At 43.8% G+C, this 19,791-nt stretch overlaps 1 protein-coding gene across 4 annotated transcripts in view; it reads left to right on the forward strand.

Annotated features, from left to right (window-relative positions):
* Positions 1-19,791, forward strand: part of hectd1 (HECT domain containing 1) — a 61,954-nt gene that overhangs the window by 1,931 nt on the left and 40,232 nt on the right. For all 4 annotated transcript variants that reach the window (XM_075448253.1, XM_075448256.1, XM_075448254.1 and 1 more), the window contains exons 2-7: positions 3,125-3,225; positions 12,783-12,932; positions 13,012-13,246; positions 14,348-14,575; positions 15,777-16,052; positions 16,173-16,443. In XM_075448253.1, coding sequence (XP_075304368.1) covers positions 12,793-12,932; positions 13,012-13,246; positions 14,348-14,575; positions 15,777-16,052; positions 16,173-16,443 — 1,150 coding nt within the window. In that variant the 5' untranslated portion in view covers positions 3,125-3,225; positions 12,783-12,792. The remainder of the gene's footprint in view (positions 1-3,124; positions 3,226-12,782; positions 12,933-13,011; positions 13,247-14,347; positions 14,576-15,776; positions 16,053-16,172; positions 16,444-19,791) is intronic.

The raw sequence follows: 19,791 nt of genomic DNA on the forward strand, positions 1-19,791 counted from the left end.
CCAGAAATCCAGAGCCAGCCGGTATGTAATCTGCTTAATTTGTTAAAGACCAACAAAAAGTGAGCTTGAACATGGAAGTGAAGTCCCAGAAGCAGCAGAACATGAGCACTGTGCCCCCCCCCCCCCCCCCCCCCCAGTTTACGGATGTGGCCTGTGCTGTGGGACGCTGGTCATTGCGCCACATTGCGGTTCTTGGCTGAATCTATTGACTGCATTTGCAGCAAAATCTACAAATATTTTGAGCTGTTCTGATATCACCAAGCCTGTGTTTAAAGAGCTTGCTCAAGCCAGGCCTGTTTAAATCCTGCCGTTCATATCAGTCTGTTTGCAAACACCCGCTGGCATTACAAAGAGCATTCCCAAACACCGACTGTAGTTGAGAACAGGACAAATCAAGAAAAACTGAGACAAACACTCAACTGTGAAGATAAAGTGTCTCCCTGCACTGTGGCCCCCCACAGATAATCAGAAGGATGACAAAGGCCTCTCACACATGCACTGCTTCCCAGTAATCTGGTGGCAACTCAATGTGTCTGTGTCATGTGTGATATATTCACCTGGTGCTTTTCTGTAGCATTATAAGAAGGATATCAGACTCGGTTGGACTTATTAACATTAACCCACCACAGCACAGGTGGGTTTTGCTCCAGCCACATAGAAGACAGATGCTCAGTGGCTGTGGGTTAACTGGACTCACGACCAGCTGTTCAGACTTTTCTCTGTTATTGTTTTCTTCACAATCATTAGCTGCAGCACTGAGGAGTTTTTTTTTTTTTTTTTCAGCATCTGAGTCATGAATGAGACAAAGGTGTTCCATTTGGAGCCAAAGCATCTGCTTTCTGTCTGACCATACATTAGCATTTCAATGTCCCCATCCGCTGCCGTTTTGTTTAACTCAATGCTGTTTCACTGTTTGCCAGATTCAAATTCTTTGGGCCAAACCAAATCTGTAGAATGACTTGCAGAGTTTTTGAAAGGTTGTCGACCTGACAAGCTGCTGTGACAGCGCAGAGACGGGTGAAGTAAAGGTCGATGACAGCTGTGCTGTCCTGCAGTTTAACCCTCATTAGTCTAAGACGGGAGAAGCATACAGGAAAGTTCTGATATCTGTTGCTTCAGTCACTGCTGTGTGTTACACAACACTGATATCAATGATGAAGAAGCAGTATGCTGTCAGAAAAGTGTGAGTCCCCAAAAACAAAGTGTCAGTGAGTGCTGATACGTTGTACATGTCATCATTAGATAAGACCGTGCACTCTTCTCTCCCTTGTTCCCATCAGATAATGTGTATAGCTGTAAGGCTGTATTCTACTGTAAAGGGGGATCAGGCATTTTTTGAACAATATTTTTGAAGTGATTGGAATGTAATGAATTGGATTTGATTGGATGAAGTTTGTATCTTTGAAGTGCCCTGAGATGACATTTGTTATGATGTGGCATTATATTAATTAAACTTGAAGTGAAGTGGCATAATACCACAGCTCTATGGTAGCAGCTCTCTGAACCAGTTCATAACGGATTCTTCATAGAACCAAATTAGAACTGGCGCAGGCACCAGCCCCGAACCAGCGCTGGAACTGCTCTGGTGGAAACCGAGCATCAAAGAGCAGAGCTGGAGGAGTCTCTGCCTGAGGAGATTCTGCTGTTTGATCTGGATGGGTTGTTTAGGGTGTGCAGCGTTATGTCAAGCTGCTTGTGCATCCTTCTTCCTTCCTCTGTGATGTGTAATCACTCAGGAGTGATCCTCAGCAGAGAACCAGGTGTTCTCAGGCTCTTAGCTGCTGCCTTGAGCTGAATGATATCACAAAGGTGATATTCCATCATTTGCATTCTACCCACCATCAACCAGTTCCAGCAGTTCAAATCTAATTCCTTGATGGTTGATTTTACAAATGCGACTTTAATGAAGTCATCTTTTTCAAGGCTTGTGTTTTGGCTTCAGTTGTGCTGGCGTGTGAAAATATTCTGAGAATGTTAGTTGACATGTGCAGCTCACAGGCAGCAGCTGCTGTGCCAGACAGACAGTTGATTGAGGAAGAGTGAGTGGTTACACTGGCAGGGTTATTCTGGAGATGGCTCTATTCTAGAGAGTCATTGAGCTGAGTCTTTCCTGGAGAAAAGTTTGATCCCTCTCTGCTCTGTGGAGAGATGCTTCCTCATCATCCTGAAAACTGAGCTCAGCATCACCAAACCTTCTTTTGATTGATGTGATGAGAAAAGTGGTGTCCTGTCCTCCAGCAGAGCTAATGGCTGCCATCTCCCCTGGTCCATCATCAGCCCCATATCATCACTCAGTGGGGTCAAATGGCACTGAAAGGATCGGATTATTGGCTAAATTACAATAAGAATGAGTTGAGCAAGGGTAATTCTCCTTGGATATCTGGCGGTGAATGAATGGGATCAGAGGCACAAAGCGTGTCATACCCCGGTATGATAGGTGGCGCTGTACCCATTCCAACTGTTGCTAATAGAGCCACTTCCTGTTGACCTCTTCACCACCAACAACAACAACAAACTCAGGCATTGGAGAAAGATGGAGAACGCAGAGCCAGATGAAGCTACGTTCCTCTACATTTGGTCTGTGATGAGCTGCTTGTTGCACAAACTCGATGCCCAACGGAGCATTCTCCATCGCGTTGTTTCTTTCTTTCTGACGGCGACAACAACAGGAATATCGTCTCCTTTGACTTCCGGGTCACGACCCCGGGAAAACATCTGAAGCATGCGCAGAACGCAAAGTCTGATTCACCACGTGCTTCACCGTCTACAAGCAGGTTCAGAGTGACTTTCAACAGAGTTATCTGGGGGTCTTAATCCGACCGAGAGTAACCAGATCCGATCCAATTTCTTGTCAGAATAAGGTGTCTACATGAATTTAATAACTCAGTCTGATTGTAATTTAGCTAATTATCTGATCCTTTCAGTGCCATGTAACCCCACTGAGTGATGGAGGAAATGTGCTTGTTTTCATCTTTCTATGTTTCATTGGACCAAACTAAAGGTTCAGCATCGTCTCCTTGTCCAGAGCAGATTGGTGATTCATCTCTGAGTCTCTCCTCCATCCAACCATCCACGTCCATGACTGCTTCTCTTCAGCCCACTGACCTGCTTCTCTTCTCTTTAGGTCTCACTCCGTCCGATTGTTTGGATGAGTACCAAGCAGCGTCACAACAGTGAACAGTGATTTGGGCACTGAGCCGCACAGGGTAGCCAACGGGGAGCCAGGTGAGCCTTTACATTTTTACATGTCTTCTCTCTCCCCCCCATCTTTGTAAAAATGGAGTAAAAGTAAAAGGGGACGCATTAAAAAACTGTTTAATCACATTCGAACAGATACCTCAGCTTCATGCGGAGCACACCAGGCAGCGTGATGTACTTTTAGCTGCACAGGAAAACAACAAGACTTCATGCAGTCCTGTTGGGTATCTGGGGATTCCTCCAAAAAATTCTTTCATTGCCTTAAATAGACATGGCTCCTCTCCTTACTAGCAGCTGAACACTGCTGTCACCACCATAAAACTAACATGGCTTTGAGCTTTCTAAGGGCTTAAAAATGACGCATTTGGTCAGCATTTTTGGAGACGTTGCAGTAGATTTTTACAGCAGCGCAACACTTTTTAAAAATGTCTTTTATTTAGTTTCATCCAGCGGGTCAACTAATTGTCTCGTTTTTATTTCTGACTGGCTGAAATAGTGAAATCTACTACTGTAGAGCTCTGTGAAGTGCTTAAAATTCCACCCCACTGTTTCCCACACACAAAAAGTTGGTCCCTCCCATCCTAATAAACACACATTAGATCAGAAATGGTGCTGCTTGAATGATATTACTTTCTCAGACTATTTTAACATCTTTTGTAAAAAAAAAAAACAACAACAAAAAAAACCCCTCTGATTTAAAATGAATAATGTGTGAAAATGTATTTACAGCAAAGTTCATGAAGAGATTTAATTTGATTGCAGTCTTTTAAGTCATTTCAATCATTTCAATTTCTTCTTTAGCAGTCCCTGATCACCTAATAACTCCCAAAAAATAGTATAGTTTTACAGAAGTTTTGGCCATAGAAAAACCCCATGGCCTCAATACTGATTGGAGAATGACTCTCCAACTCCTTCTACATTCAGTGAGTGTGGATCTATTACTGTGCTGTACTCATATTGTAAAGAAAAGACATAAATTAATGATCAGCGCTGCTCTGAAACGCTTTCATTTAACACCAGAATTGGTACTTTTTGCGTTGGATGCAGTAGCCGTTTGAACTTGAGAGGCAGCTGTGTGAGTAGTGTGACACGGTGTGCAGCTTCCTCCCTGAAAAAGAAATGTTCTCATAGGCTTTAAAAGCCGTGTGCCACAGAGACGGTTTTCCTGAGGAAGCGACAGACACAGCCTGGAAATGCAGCTGCTTTGCGGCTGGGCTGCTGGCAGCGTTGCTCTGCTCATGGTAGTGTTGCTCTGCTCATGGTAGTGTTGCTCATGGTAGTGTTGCTCATGGAAGCGTTGCTCATGGCAGCGTTGCTCGTGGAAGCGTTGCTCGTGGAAGCGTTGCTCGTGGAAGCGTTGCTCGTGGAAGCGTTGCTCATGGCAGCATTGCTCTGCTCATGGCAGTGTTGCTCATGGCAGCGTTGCTCATGGCAGCCTTGCTCTGCTCATGGCAGCGTTGCTCATGGCAGTGTTGCTCTGCTCATGGCAGTGTTGCTCTGCTCATGGCAGTGTTGCTCTGCTCATGGCAGCGTTGCTCTGCTCATGGCAGTGTTGCTCTGCTCATGGCAGCGTTGCTTTGCTCATGGCAGCGTTGCTCTGCTCATGGCAGCGTTGCTCATGGCAGCGTTGCTCTGCTCATGGCAGCGTTGCTCTGCTCATGGCAGCGTTGCTTTGCTCATGGCAGCGTTGCTTTGCTCATGGCAGCGTTGCTCTGCTCATGGCAGCGTTGCTCTGCTCATGGCAGCGTTGCTCTGCTCATGGCAGCGTTGCTCATCTCATGGCAGTGTTGCTCATCTCATGGCAGTGTTGCTCTGCTCATGGCAGGGTTGCTCTGCTCATGCAGCGTTGCTCTGCTCATGCAGCGTTGCTCTGCTCATGCAGCGTTGCTCATCTCATGGCAGCATTTGCTCATGGCAGCATTTGCTCATGGCAGCGTTGCTCATGGCAGCGTTGCTCTGCTCATGGCAGCATTTGCTCATGGCAGCGTTGCTCTGCTCATGGCAGCGTTGCTCATCTCATGGCAGCGTTGCTCATGGCAGCGTTGCTCATGGCAGCGTTGCTCATGGCAGCGTTGCTCATGGCAGCGTTGCTCTGCTCATGGCAGCGTTGCTCTGCTCATGGCAGCATTTGCTCATGGCAGCGTTGCTGCTGGCAGCGTTGCTCATGGCAGCGTTGCTCATCTCATGGCAGCGTTGCTCATCTCTTGGCAGCATTTGCTCATGGCAGCGTTGCTCATGGAAGCGTTGCTCATGGCAGCGTTGCTCTGCTCATGACAGCGTTGCTCATGGCAGCGTTGCTCTGCTCATGGCAGCGTTGCTCTGCTCATGGCAGCATTTGCTCATGGCAGCGTTGCTGCTGGCAGCGTTGCTCATGGCAGCGTTGCTCATCTCATGGCAGCGTTGCTCATCTCTTGGCAGCATTTGCTCATGGCAGCGTTGCTCATGGAAGCGTTGCTCATGGCAGCGTTGCTCTGCTCATGACAGCGTTGCTCTGCTCATGGCAGCGTTGCTCTGCTCATGCAAACAAAAAACAAATCTTACCAATAAATGGTTAGAAGCGTGTCACATTTGGAATTAGTTTAGTTGCAGAACCATGCTGTTCACCCAGCAGCGGGGGAGAGACGGGAGTTACTGCCCTGCCTGAGAGCTGCTCTTCCAGGGGAACACACCAGTCTACGTTGCTCTGTCACCGTCAGCCAGACTGGGTAGCGGCAGCAGGGAATCTTGAGTCTTGTGAGAAAGCGCATTAAAATAATTTGACTTATTGGGCATGCCCTCATATTTGGGGTTTCTTTCATGTAAATGGTTGGAACACAGTCACACGTATGATTCGTCACAAAACCTAGTTGTTTATGGGTCAAATTTGTGAAAGGGCTCTCTGAAAAATGAGGACTGCAGTATGGTGTTTCTGATGGAATACTGCAGATAAACCAGATCTCATTCTGCATTTTAAGAGAAGCCACGAAGGCTTGCAGAGTCTGATTTCAAACAGAACACGTAATGTCTGCCATTTTAGTAGCATTGTATGTCGGCTAAGACATAAAAGCCACCATAGGAACATGTTTTAGAAGTAGAAGTTCATTTTTAGTGGAGGGGAACTTCAGTGGAGTTGAATTTGAAGCGCTTGTTACATACATACGGCATTGAGTTAAAGCTGAACATTAAGTCTTATTCATTTAAAATACTGGTGTATACTGTATACAGCCATTTAGCTTAGAATTACCAGGATATAGATTTTGGTTCAAATTGCCTAGCCCGACGTAGAACCAGACTCAGGAAGGGTGGACATTAGCCTCAACTTGTTGGGGGTTGAGAGGACAAAACAGAGATATCAGCAAGCGCCACAACACAAGGCCCGGGCTACCTGCTAAGCTAGAGATACGCGAGATAATAACCACAATAATGGTATATACAGTTACAGCCTTATTCCAAAATTGATTAAAGGGGATAGAGAATCAAAATCATCTTTTTCACGTTTTTGGTGTTAGTTCTGAGTCTCCCCGCTGTGGGGAGTACATACGAAGTGCCAGCAAGTGTCAGAACCTCTGTTTCAAGTACTCCCCCTTTTTTGAATTGCCGCCAGAAAAAGTGCCAATCCGTTTTTGAGCAAAAGTGACGTCACTTTTGGCACAATCGCCCCCCCACACCCAAATCCACAGCCACCCCCTTACAGACACGCCCCTTCGGCGAGAAACAGAAACTGGTGTGCCTTCCAAGGCTGTGAAAGCGGACTACGATCCCGGAAAGCAATGTTCGCGATCAATGGCTTTTATTTATTTTTAACAGCATCCCCAGTACATACAACCGCCGACTTTTCCTTTGCGCTGCGCATTTCACGGAGTACAGTTTCACAAACCTTGCACGATTCTGAGCAGGCTTCAGTCGATATTTAATGCTCAGTAGAGGGTCAGTTCCGACAGGGACAGACACAGACTGCAGCGAGGTGTGCGCTCCGCTGAGAAGGTGATCGGCTGCAGCCTCCCATCTATCCATGACCTGCACGTCTCCAGGACTATGGGGCGAGCAGGTCGGATCACAGCTGACCCTTCTCACCCTGCACATGGACTATTTGCTCCACTCCCCTTGGGGAGGAGGCTTCGGTCCATTCGGACCAGAACCTCCCGTCACAAAAACAGTTTTTTCCCCCTTGCAGTTGGACTTATGAACACTTCATAATCACCTCATAACCTGCCCCAGTCACTTTACCATTATTAAAATTGCACTAACAAAGCTGCACTTTTGTTGCTCTGTATATTGGATACTGTGTATTGTTGTACACACCTTGTACATTTTTATATTCATATATTTTTATTCTTTATTTTTTATTATTATATCCTATGTTACATGTTTGCACCTTACGCTGCAGCAAATTCCTAGTTAGTGAACACTGTTCACTAACAATGGCAATAAAACGAATTCTGATTCTAATTCTGAACAAAATCAACCCCAGCAATTAGTACAGCCTGTAATTATCACCTTTTATTTTGTTTTAAATGTGTGTTGTGCCATATTCCTGTTGTAAGAATTGCACGTTAGCTCTGGCTTGTTCATCTAAAGGGAATGAGCTAACCAACCAATCAAGCAACGGCAACCGAATAGCGCCAACACCTACCTGCATTTCATAATGAGGTTGCCAGATAAGCTCTGAAACGACGCCAATAAGGGCAAACGACGCATTCTAAACCCAGCATAGTAACATAGCCGTTTCAGAGAGCCTTTTAGGGAGGTTCTGAGCCATTACAGACCCAACCAATTTTTTTTGGGCTACATATCACATCACAGAACAAGGATTAATGCCCCATTCAACCTTTCTCTATCACCTTTAAATAAAAATGTTCCCTTTAATTTTACACATAATACCCCATTATGACACATTTTTGCAAATTTATTAAGCTTTTTCCAAAACACTCAAAATTGAGCTCAGGTGCATCCTGTTTCTACTGACCATCCTTCAGATGTTTTAGAAAGCCAACCTTCCACAAACGTTGCGTATATATTAAGCACGCCAGTCTAGATATCTTGAGGCAAATGAAAGTCCCAAAGCCACATGGTGGCTGTTTATCAAACCAGTCAAACATAATCCAAGTTACATTAACTTTACAGGGTGTGCTGTACTGTACAGCTCTGGAAGAGTTTCAGAGTGAGGAACGAGTGTTCAGGAGTAACAAAATCTTTCTGGTATTACAATCTGTGGTGAAGCAGTGGTGTTGTTGCCAAGCTTGTATGATAGTGTGAAGAAATGGAAGAGTTTGATCGCTGAATTAATCTGGAATTGTTTCATGTATTACAATATTACAAATATGCAGGCGGCAAACTCCAATTCCCATTACTTTACACAACTTTTTAGAATTTCATAATACTATTCTGAATACAGTGTTTCCCACAGAATTTTTGGAAACTATGGGGGGTAAATTCACGCGGCGTAAGTTTGTGCGACTGCAGATTTGATTTTATTTGATTGATTTGCACACATTCATTCAAATATATAAAAAATACACAATAAAACACAACAAAATTAAAAAAAAGGAATGTGTGCTGGAGATGTCAGAAACCCTTGTGGGTTTATAAGGAAACCTCATCTTGTCATTAAAACCCAATGATAACAATTGTAATAGAAAATATTTACAGGTTAAAACTAAACTTCATGAAAAATATGAATGGATCATATACAGTGAGTACTTATGCCTTTTTGAGAAACTTGAAAAGGTTTTCCTTAATAATAAAGGGTGTAGGAAGTACACAATGAGTTCAGGAACACATCAGAAGTGGTTTGGTGTTATCTTTAAAAACAAGAGAGCTATTACAAAATAAAAGTCTAAAATGGAATTAACTATGCACACTGAGTAAATGTTCTACCTAAAATGATTTTTCTGGAAACTAAAAGGCTGTGAAAGCTTTATAGTGAGTTTACAAACCCATCAGAAGTGGTTTGGTGTTCATTGGTTGAATATCCAGTGAGAACAAAAAAAGGCGTTGCACTTTTGCAACGGTCCCTAAGCGCTCCGGCTGCCGTAGTTCACTTAGAAGTATATTCACCGTGGTTACTCTGATCTTTCGCCAGACTTGCTTACTTTGGTGAGTTGATAAAGCCTGTGGTATGTTAGTCTTAGTTTTCTGTAAATATTAATACCATCCTTAGGCTAATTGGTGCGGTTTTTGTGACGCTATTACAATTACAAAGCCGGAAAATAGGCGAATGTTGAATATAAAACCAACTTCACCCCGCTCCGCCTAGTCGGGACGGTTGAAACACCTTATTTTAAACAGAAACTATTGAGCTTGCTATTTTTTTAAGCAACATACCGGACAACATACCAGTGTACTCGTCATTGCTCAAATTTCACATTATTTCTCATAATAAATAGGTAAAAAAATATGTTTGTCAACGAAATCACGATGATTACAGCTGACCTTTATGCACGCGCACCCGATGATCTATAACGTGTGTGTCAATCGCCCCGACAGCGACTAATAACACATAAACCTTTTTTTCCACTAAACTTCAAAACTCTGACATTGCACACTTTAGGACATGTTTAATTACTAATTCACCTGTTGTAGAGTCATATTGGTTGGTTTTCGAGGAAATCGCTGTGTTTCCAAAAAAAAAATTTAAAAAAAAAAATCTAAAAAAAAATTAAATAAATAAAAAAAAACGCTGTGTTTCAAACGACTGGGATTCGGAAACTATGGCGGCCAAAAGGAAATATATGGCGGGCCGCCATAGTTTCCTCAATGTATGGGAAACACTGGAATATAAAATGCATACAGTTCAACTCTATTAGCACACATCGGGCCTCATGCAACAACCGTTCGTACGCACAGATTTGTTCTCAAGTCGTGCGTACGAGTGATTTAAGAGAATTTGCGCATTCACCAATGTTTTCGTATTTTACGTTTTCTTTCAGGTACGAACAGAATTTACGAGTGATCCAGACCTGTCGTAGGAGTTTCCTAAAATAGTCCGCTGTTATTCCAATCAAGTTTGCTTGACTAATGGATTGTATATTTAATTACTTTGAAGCAAACATAAATAAATATATACATTATACCCCATAATTATGCTGACATTATTCTGTTTGACTTAAATTATGCACTAATTGAAGGTTCATTTGACTGTATATAACAAGGTCAATGGGAAGTGTAACCAGCGGCTGACTTGCTACTTTTGGATGCATTAGCCCATGTGTGCTCCGAGACCGTGCAGACAGACAAATGGCTGACATCGCGATTTAGATTGCCAAGGACTGTGCTGCTGCAAATATGCAGCTTGCTGAGCCACAACTCCAGAGAGAAACACGCCGATCAAACCCAATTCCACCACACGTCCAGGTCCTCACCACCCTTGGATTTTTGGCCACTGGAACCTTTCAGAGGGAGATTGGAGACAGATCGGGGGTGTCCCAGTCCTCTGTGAGTCGTGCGCTCCCCTTGGTCATCAAAGCTCTCATCAGTTTATCACACGTGGTACATCACATTCCCATACACCGCTGTCCAACAAGTACAAATTAAGAGGGACTTTCATGCCTTGGCTGCACTGCCAAACATAATCGGAGCAATAGACTGCACACATATACGCATCAGAGCACCCGTGCTGTTGTGGAGCGCACTGAGCTGAAGGCCAGGTGGGGATGTCTCCATACAGCGGGGGGGGGCAAACTGCTCTATAGCCCAGAGAAGGCAGGCCAGATTTGCACAATATTGCCATGAACGAGTGTCTCCCACTACCTGAACCAGCCCAGGCAGACCAGAAGGTGTGGTGCCAGGAGACCCCCCTCATGGACCGCCCCATCAAAGAGCCATCATGATGAGGCAACGACTGATTGCACGGCTTTAGTTGCAGTCATCGATCGCCTGGCCATGGCGATTAATGGCCATGGAGCTTTGTGGCATGGTGTGGGAACAATCATCTCATCTTGAATGTTAACAAAACAAAGGAGATGATTGTAGATTTCAGGAGAAACAAGGTCAGATCAAACCCTGTTTCCATCATGGGAGAAGAAGTGGAGGTGGTTGAGGAATATAAATACCTTGGTGTTCATCTGGACAACAGACTGGACTGGAGACACAACAGTGAAGCCATCTACAAGAAAGGACAGAGCAGACTGTACTTCTTGAGGAAGCTAAGGTCCTTCAAGGTTTGCAACAAGATGTTGCAGATCTTCTACAAGTCTGTTGTTGAGAGCGTCATTTCCTCTTGCGTCATCTGTTGGGGCAGCAGCATCAGAACCAGGGACCTAAAAAGACTCAACAACCTGATAAGGAAGGCTGGTTCTGTTCTGGGGACGACTGTGGAACCTCTGGAGACAATAATGCAAAGAAGGATTTTGCATAAAATCAAGAGAATTATGGACAACCCTGAACATCCTCTCCATGAGACTGTTATCGGAAAACAGAGTCTCTTCAGTCAAAGGCTTCTTCAGTTTGGATGCAAAACGGACCGCTACAGGAAATCTTTCCTGCCCACAGCCATCAGCATCTATAATAACTCCTTGATTTAATTGAGTTACATCAACATTTAATTTCCCTCTGGGATAAATAAAGTATTTTTTAATTGAATTTGAATTTAATTGAATTGAGACGTTTTTTTTTGTTGTTGTTTTTTTAAGCCATTTTCATATCAAACCATTTCTTTTTTTATTTCGGTGACATTACGAACTACAGGTGACACTGAATTAACAGCACTTTAATAACTTCCCATTTCTTGGCTTTAGCAGGTCCCGTAATTCCACTGCTGACACTGCTAAAAATGACAGATTTTCCTTTCTGGATCTCTGAAAGCAGAACTTCAGTCTCAGAGCCCCTAAAGTTGTTCTTTTTGCGTCTTGATGCCATTCTCATGACTCAGCACTTCCTGGCACAGGAGAGAGGAAGCACAGCATTATATGGTATCATTTTGGGTGTGGAGTATGCAAATCTACTATCCTCGTGCACGTGCACTTAAATACGCACGGTTGGGATTCATAATTTACGCAGGTCGTTTACACACTTTTCTGAATTTAGGAGTGTTTGTTGAGTCTGACGTGGCGTGTTCGTACGAAAAAAGTGAGAGAAATTTAGAATAAAAATACAAAAATGTTCTTGCATGAGGCCCGTTGTTCCTACCAGCTAAATGGAAGAATTTTCATTACCACGTTAGTTCACAAAGGTAATTCAATTGCACGGAGCACAACTTAATTACTGACTTTCTGTACACAACACTTCAATAAGGCCTTTAAATTGTAAACCCGTAATTCTTTAGAACAGTTTCAGTCCATTTGACCATTGTGCCAGCAACACTACAGCAGGTAAACATGCGAAGCGGCTTTAAGTACCGATTCAAAGCGGCTGCAGAGCTGGTATTCAAATGACTGATCACACCAAGCTGATCAGAAAAGGCACTGTGATTTAAAAAAAACAACAACAAAAAAAAACATTTATTATTTTGTGGAGTGGTGTCGTGGATCTAGGTTTTTCAATGCTTTAGAACATAACCGTTGTTTCTCTGGCACACTGATTTCCACAGTGTAACACACGCGCTTCTGTACAAAGTCCTAAAATAATCTGTCTCTGTCATGACTTGAAGGCATTTCTTGTTCTTTTAGGCCTGCCATCATGGCAGATGTGGACCCAGACACCTTACTGGAGTGGCTGCAGATGGGCCAGGGCGATGAGCGCGACATGCAGCTCATCGCTCTGGAGCAGCTCTGCATGCTTCTGCTCATGTCGGACAACGTTGACCGCTGTTTCGAGACGTGAGTGTTCTGGATTACATCAGACATTTTTCTCCCCATCTCAGATCTGAGGGTTAACTGTCTCTTCCCTGTTTGTCAGATGTCCTCCTCGGACGTTTCTACCAGCACTCTGTAAGATCTTCCTGGATGAGAGCGCTCCAGATAATGTGCTGGAGGTTACGGCTCGAGCAATCACCTACTACCTGGATGTGTCGGCAGAGTGCACCCGGAGGATTGTGGGGGTGGATGGGGCCATCAAGGCACTTTGCAATCGGTTGGTGGTGGTGGAGCTGAACAACAGGACGAGCAGAGACCTGGCTGAGCAATGTGTTAAGGTATGTTGGGTTAGAAGGGCTGTGTTTATCCAGTGCTATTATGATCAAACTTTTAAAAGCTACATTCCAGTAATCTTAATGTCTCATGGACCTTATAAGGCATGCCCATTTTGATGATCTCAACCATATTGTGGTTTCTTATTCGTCTTGTACTTTCTACTTGCTGCTGTGGGCTGTTAAACTGTCCTCAACACGAGTGGTTAATGTACGGTTGTATGAATTAACCAGCCACATCCATTGCAGATATCAGATGATAATATTCCTGTTCCTTAATAAATCCATTATAGGAAGGATTCTATACAATATACCTCAGCCATGGTAACAAGGCTCACTGATTAAATCACTGTAATCAGTTTTTAGAAGCAGTTGTTACCAGATGGCCAAATAGCAAACCTAAACCAAATTGATTCCACCAGAGTAAAAAGCTTTCAGAATACTGTTTACTATTCCTTCCTGTGTCAAATCCCTAAAAAACCTGGCTAGAAAGTCCCAGTCTACAGTTTGATATTGCTAATCTCTCCCAGTAAGCTCTGTAATCCCTGGCTCCATTTCAGCTGTTCAGTCAGTGAAGTGGAGACTGTGGGATTGAATCCAGCCTTGGTATGAAATACTGTAGGATTGGATTTGCGTTCTAGGTTTAACAGAAACCTGTGGAGCATCCACATCCACACCAACTTCCTCCTAATAACCTTGTTAGGGACATGCAACTTTCTGAATTGAAGCATTGATGATGATTGTCACTAAACTCAATTTACCTGGCATCAACTCCTGTTCTGAAGGACCTCATAACCATACTAAAACAGTCTTTAAGGGAAACTAATGTTCTTTATTCAAGCATCACTTTGTCCTACAGTACATTTCATTTAGCTATGCTTGATGCACCGGATGGTAGGACTTGAATGTCACCTTTTTTACCTGGTTAAGGAAAAGGATTTATTTATTTATTTTAAATGACAAATCTAAACCTTGACATGCTTCTATTCTCTTGGGCCTACATGTGCCAAAAAGCTAAACAAGAATAAGAAATGAAGCGGAACATAATGTACACATCTGCCTTGGATCATTTAAACAAACTTTTCTTCCACTCCCTTTTGTGTGCAGGTGCTGGAACTGATCTGTACCAGAGAATCTGGTGCCGTCTTTGAGGCTGGCGGTCTGAACTGTGTGCTGAGTTTCATTAGAGACAGTGGCCACCTGGTCCACAAAGACACCCTTCATTCTGCCATGGCTGTAGTGTCCCGCCTTTGCAGCAAGATGGAACCACAAGACTCGTCTCTCGAGACCTGCGTTGAGTCTTTGTCCAGCCTCCTTAAACATGAAGACCATCAGGTAACTAACACAGCAAGCAGTTGGTTTGCCAGCCCTTTTCTAACAATTTGACCCAATTTTCAGAGGTCTTATTGAAATGTATGAGGCAGGCTTTGGTCAGAGAAGTTGTTAGTTTAAGCACTGTGGCTCTCTGTCCCGTTTTCATAGCTGTGTGTTAACAGTCTGTTTTGAGGGCTAGAGACTTAGCAAGTGCTCAATCCTGCCCTCATTCCGACTCTTTATGAGGTCAGCAGCTACCAAGGTGAGCGTTGAGCTGCCATACAGATAATAATAAATTAAAGATATATTTTTCCATTTTGAATTGCATTGTCCCAGTCTGGGTATAACAGTTAATGTACACATTCCAGTGTTGATGCTGAAATGATACATTGTTGATCCTGCACTTTAAAAATGACAGATTCCTGAGTTTTAAGATGCCACATGCAGATATGTGAGTGCAAAATCAACACCTGGTAAAGCGGTGAATTCTCTCTAATACAAATGGAATGGATCAGTGTCCCCTGCTTCCCCCTCACTGTCGGCTGAAATGGGCTCCGGCCCCCCTTTGATCCTGGACAGGAGAGACACTGAACCAGCCTTGTGAAGCATTAGAGCATGCAGCTTGTCCTGGACTTTGACTCTTTCGTTAACGATTAATCACCCCGCAGGCAGTTACAAGTCATGATTTGACATTTTTTTATTTCTTTTTTTATTGTCCGTCATGATTAAGTGAAATAATGATTTAATGATACACACATAAGAATAGCAAATTTATTAGCTTTGAATCCTGAAATGAAAATATATATCTGAATGTCTATTTAGGTTTTTTTTATGGCATTTACTGATAATGTTACTTCCACACCGTTTGTTGTACACTGTTAAATAAAGAGCATTCTAAAGATTAGGGGGAAATTACAATGAATCACACCAACAGCATTGTGTAATCATTGTGACAGCTGTAGCTTAACAGCATGTTGTGTTTGTATTTGTTGTGTTTTTAAGCAACAGTGGTGCTAAAGAGATTAAAAACTGTCCCCTTCAGCTGTTGTTAAAAGCCACGTTAGCTTGAGAGAAAACAGCGATGTTCATCAGCTGCTATGCAGAGCTGTATTCATGATTTTCATTGTTTGAGAAACTAATGAGAAGGAAAATGTAATGAGAAATCTGAGTTTTTCATTTCTGCTCCTCATTGACATCATTTGAATGATTTCCTTGTCCCCAGGTATCAGATGGTGCTCTACGCTGCTTTGCCTCATTGGCTGATCGATTCACTCGTCGAGGTGTGGACCCGGCCCCTTTAGCTAAACATGGCCTGACGGAGGAACTACTGTCCCGCATGGCAGCTGCTGGTGGCCCAGTGTCCGGCTCCTCCTGTAAGCCAGGGCGGCCTTCCACCGGCGCCACCCCCTCTGCCACCGATTCCAAACTGAGCAACCAGGTGTCGACCATCGTCAGCCTCTTGTCCACGCTGTGCAGGGGGTCGCCACTGGTCACACATGTGAGTCAACACACTTCATAAAAAAAAACAATGTCCTCTAATGTTTGTATAGAAAAGTCTTTAAAACGTGCAGATCTGCAGTGTTGTTCAACGCTTCCTTCCCCTCCATCTCGGGTTCAGGACTTGTTGCGCTCGGCACTGCCTGACTCAATGGAGTCTGCGTTGGGAGGAGATGAGCGCTGTGTGCTGGACACCATGCGACTGGTCGATCTTCTGCTGGTACTTTTGTTTGAGGGACGAAAGGCGCTGCCAAAGTCCACTGCAGGATCAGCTGGCCGGATTCCAGGGCTGCGACGTCTGGACAGCTCAGGAGAGAGGTCCCACCGACAGCTCATCGACTGTATCCGCAGCAAGGACACCGATGCTCTGATAGACGCCATCGACACTGGAGGTGAAAATGCTCGCAGGGAGTCAAACTTGCAGACGATATAATACTATACCCATGAACCTAACAGAAATATATGCAGCTTCACATTGACTGGATTTTAACAATAGATAGTTATAGAAAATATTTTACAAAACATACTAAGTGATTCATTTCACCACTAAATACTGTCTTTGTTAAACAGATCACTCTGAAATCACATCCACATGAGAATATAGTGATACATTAGAAATAGTTTTCAACCCAGGGTGGACTTAATGAATATAAATGATAAAATGCAGAACCCCCCAGGACCCTAAATTGAATTAAAAATGGATGGCTGAACTAATGTTCACTCATCCCCTGTAAGGTTTCAGAGGTTGAAGCTGTTTTAGGTGCTGTTTACACATACCCGTTTGTGCCTTTCGTTTATACACAAACGGAGTTTTTTCCTCCGAAAACGAGGCATAAAAAAAACTCCGGCAAAAGTGGAGATTTTTTAAAAACTCCGTTTAGCGTTTGTGTATAAACTGGTTGAAAGAGACAAAAACGGAGTTTTGGGCAATTGAGAATGAGGAGTTGTCGTCATAGTACAGAGCCCCGCCCCTATCCGCCATGTTGGCAGGATGCTAGCGTGAAAACGCCATTCTCTCCGTCCATTGTTTATCTGGCAAGCATGGAGGTACTAGCAGCATTTCTGTTGTTGAGAGCGATACTCGCTTGTGTGATTTTGAAAATTACAGTCATACAATGTATTGACCAACAAAGACGCATTAGGGCTCGGAGGGCAGCAATTGCGGAGCTTCTGTTGGCAGACAGAGCCCGGCCATACCACTGCCAGCGACGGCGTTTCTGGGTTAGACCCGGACTGACTGCTATATGGTGGGAAAATTTTGAAAATGGCCTTGTTGTCCCGGAGGAATGGAGGGAAAATTTCAGGATGTCACGATTTTCACTCCTTTCCCTAGCAGAAATGCTACGCCCGCACATCCAGGGTGAGAGTACTCACATGCGCGCTTCTGTTGATGTTGCGAAGAAAGTTGCCTGCACATCCTCTCTGACGAGGGTAGACTACGCAAGACAGCCAATGCTTTCGGTCTTGCTCGGTCAACAGTGTCCATCATAGTGAGAAAAGTATGTCGAGCAATAGCCATCCACATTGGTCCCATGTACATGAAGCTGCCCACATCGGAGGAATCTGTGCAGCAACTCGTGCAGAAATTTGAGGAAGTGCATGGACTCCCCCAATGCCTTGGCGCAGTGGATGGCACGCACGTGGAAATCAAGCAGCCATCTGCCCATTCCACTGACTACATTAATAGGAAGGGAAAATATAGCTTAAACGTCCAAGCTACCTGCGACTTTAACTACTCTTTCATTGATGTGGTAGTTAAGTGGCCCGGTAGCGTTCACGATGCACGCATTTTTTCTAATTCTGCTATAAACGCCCTTTTGAGAACTGGAGAAATCCCACCGTGTCCAAAGCAGATTGTAGAGGGCGAAGAGGCCATACCAGTGTATCTACTTGGAGATCCGGCATACACTCTACTCCCATACTTGATGAAAGAGTATGTGAATGGGGGGAGCAACGCTCAGGAGCAGTACTTTGGACTGTCGTGCCGTGGACGGATGGTGATAGAATGCGCGTTTGGGAGACTGAAGGCCCGGTTTGGAGCGCTAAAACGCGCAATGGACATCAATCTCAATGACCTGCCATCTGTCATATATGCGTGCTTTGTCCTGCATAACTACTGCGAGGCTGCGAATGACACAGTGGATGCCGTCAGGGTTACAGAAGCTATTCAGTACGACCGGAACAACCAACCTGATGACCTTCCACTGGCCAGAGAGGGGATGCCAGCTGAAGGGAAGAGGGTCAGGAGAGTACTGACAAAGTTCCTTGACCCTTGAAGAGACCTAGGAGTGTTGATAAGTGAAAAAGTACTGCATTGAGTTCTGAGTGTGCGACCATTTTTTTTCCCATAAAAATATTTTTTAATGTTCCACACAAGTACTAACAGGTGTGAATGCATTTCCACCAAGTTCAGTTCTGATAGGACGCGAGGGTTGTTTTCTATAATAGGCATTCAAGAGAATAAACCCTGTCCAATATTTTTATGTTCTTCACATTCTATGTTCACAAGGATATACTGTAATGTATTGACATTGCGAAGTGTAAATATTACTTGTTTTGGATAATGGCATTAAAGAATCATAAATTCTGAGAATACCGGTGTCATTGTATATGACAATTTTGTAAGTGAATATAATCGTTAAAGAACCACAGACACAGTAATTTCCCCCAAACATTTTACTGTTATGGCAGACTCAAGTAATGGCTTATTACAGACCCATAAAGTAATGCACAAAATTAACAAAATGAAAAAGCAGCAGTCAACAAATCAACATAGTACAAATCTGCAATCAAAGCTAAGGCCGTCTAATAACATATTAAGTGTGTGGCCTGTTGTTGACCAGGCTGTGTATTTGAACTGAACTTTGTACAGTAAACACAGGAACTTGGTAAAGTTAGGAAACTACACTACATGAAAAAGTAGTGGACACAACAAACCACGTACGTAAAAAACCTGAGAAGTGATCACAATGTGACATGGCCTGTTATATAGACCGAAAGGAAGTAGTGGATAAAATGAAAGGGCAGCAGTGCAATCAAACATCTTGTAGTGCAAATTGTTCAACAATACAGGTATTTAAAATAAACTTAGGAATTCAATTAGGAACTTAGGAAATTCACTACCTGTAAAAAGTAATGTAAGAAGACCTGAACATATAAAGAAATCTATATTTCACTGGAAACAAACCAAGTACTCAATGATGTGAGCAATGAAGCAAACCATGTTGCTAATCCTTCTCATTAAGGGCTTGAATAAGAACTCTCATCCAGCCTGCCTTCCTCATGTGTGTCTGCCAAATCAGCGACATTGACTGTGCTGAGTGGCACTAATTTGGGTGCCGTGTAGTACCCATACGAGTGTGTGTGTGGTGGTGGTGGTGGTGTGTGTACATAGGCTTGCCCAAAATGATCTCTTCCCTGAAATGGGAAACTGTAATGTGGTGTTGGAGGTGTCGGAGGTGGTGGTGGCTGCAAAACTTGTCGCAAGAAAGCAAAGCCATCTGTAATCGAGGCTGTTAGCTTATCCAGGGTATCAGTCATTTTAGGCATATTCTCGGCTGCCATTTTTTCACCGGTCTCAATGAGGTCAACAAGCTTTTTCTTCAGAATTCTGTCCTCAGCAGCATGGTGGGCCTCGGCAGGCAGCTTTCGCTTGAGGCGGTCGTGCCTGTGTCCCTTCAGTTTAGCCTGTACAGAGTACACAAAGAAAATGTATTAAAGCATGCTCATTTGCAGACGTT

This window comes from Odontesthes bonariensis, chromosome 17, assembly GCF_027942865.1.
Source record: "Odontesthes bonariensis isolate fOdoBon6 chromosome 17, fOdoBon6.hap1, whole genome shotgun sequence".
Classification (NCBI taxonomy): Eukaryota; Metazoa; Chordata; class Actinopteri; order Atheriniformes; family Atherinopsidae; genus Odontesthes; species Odontesthes bonariensis.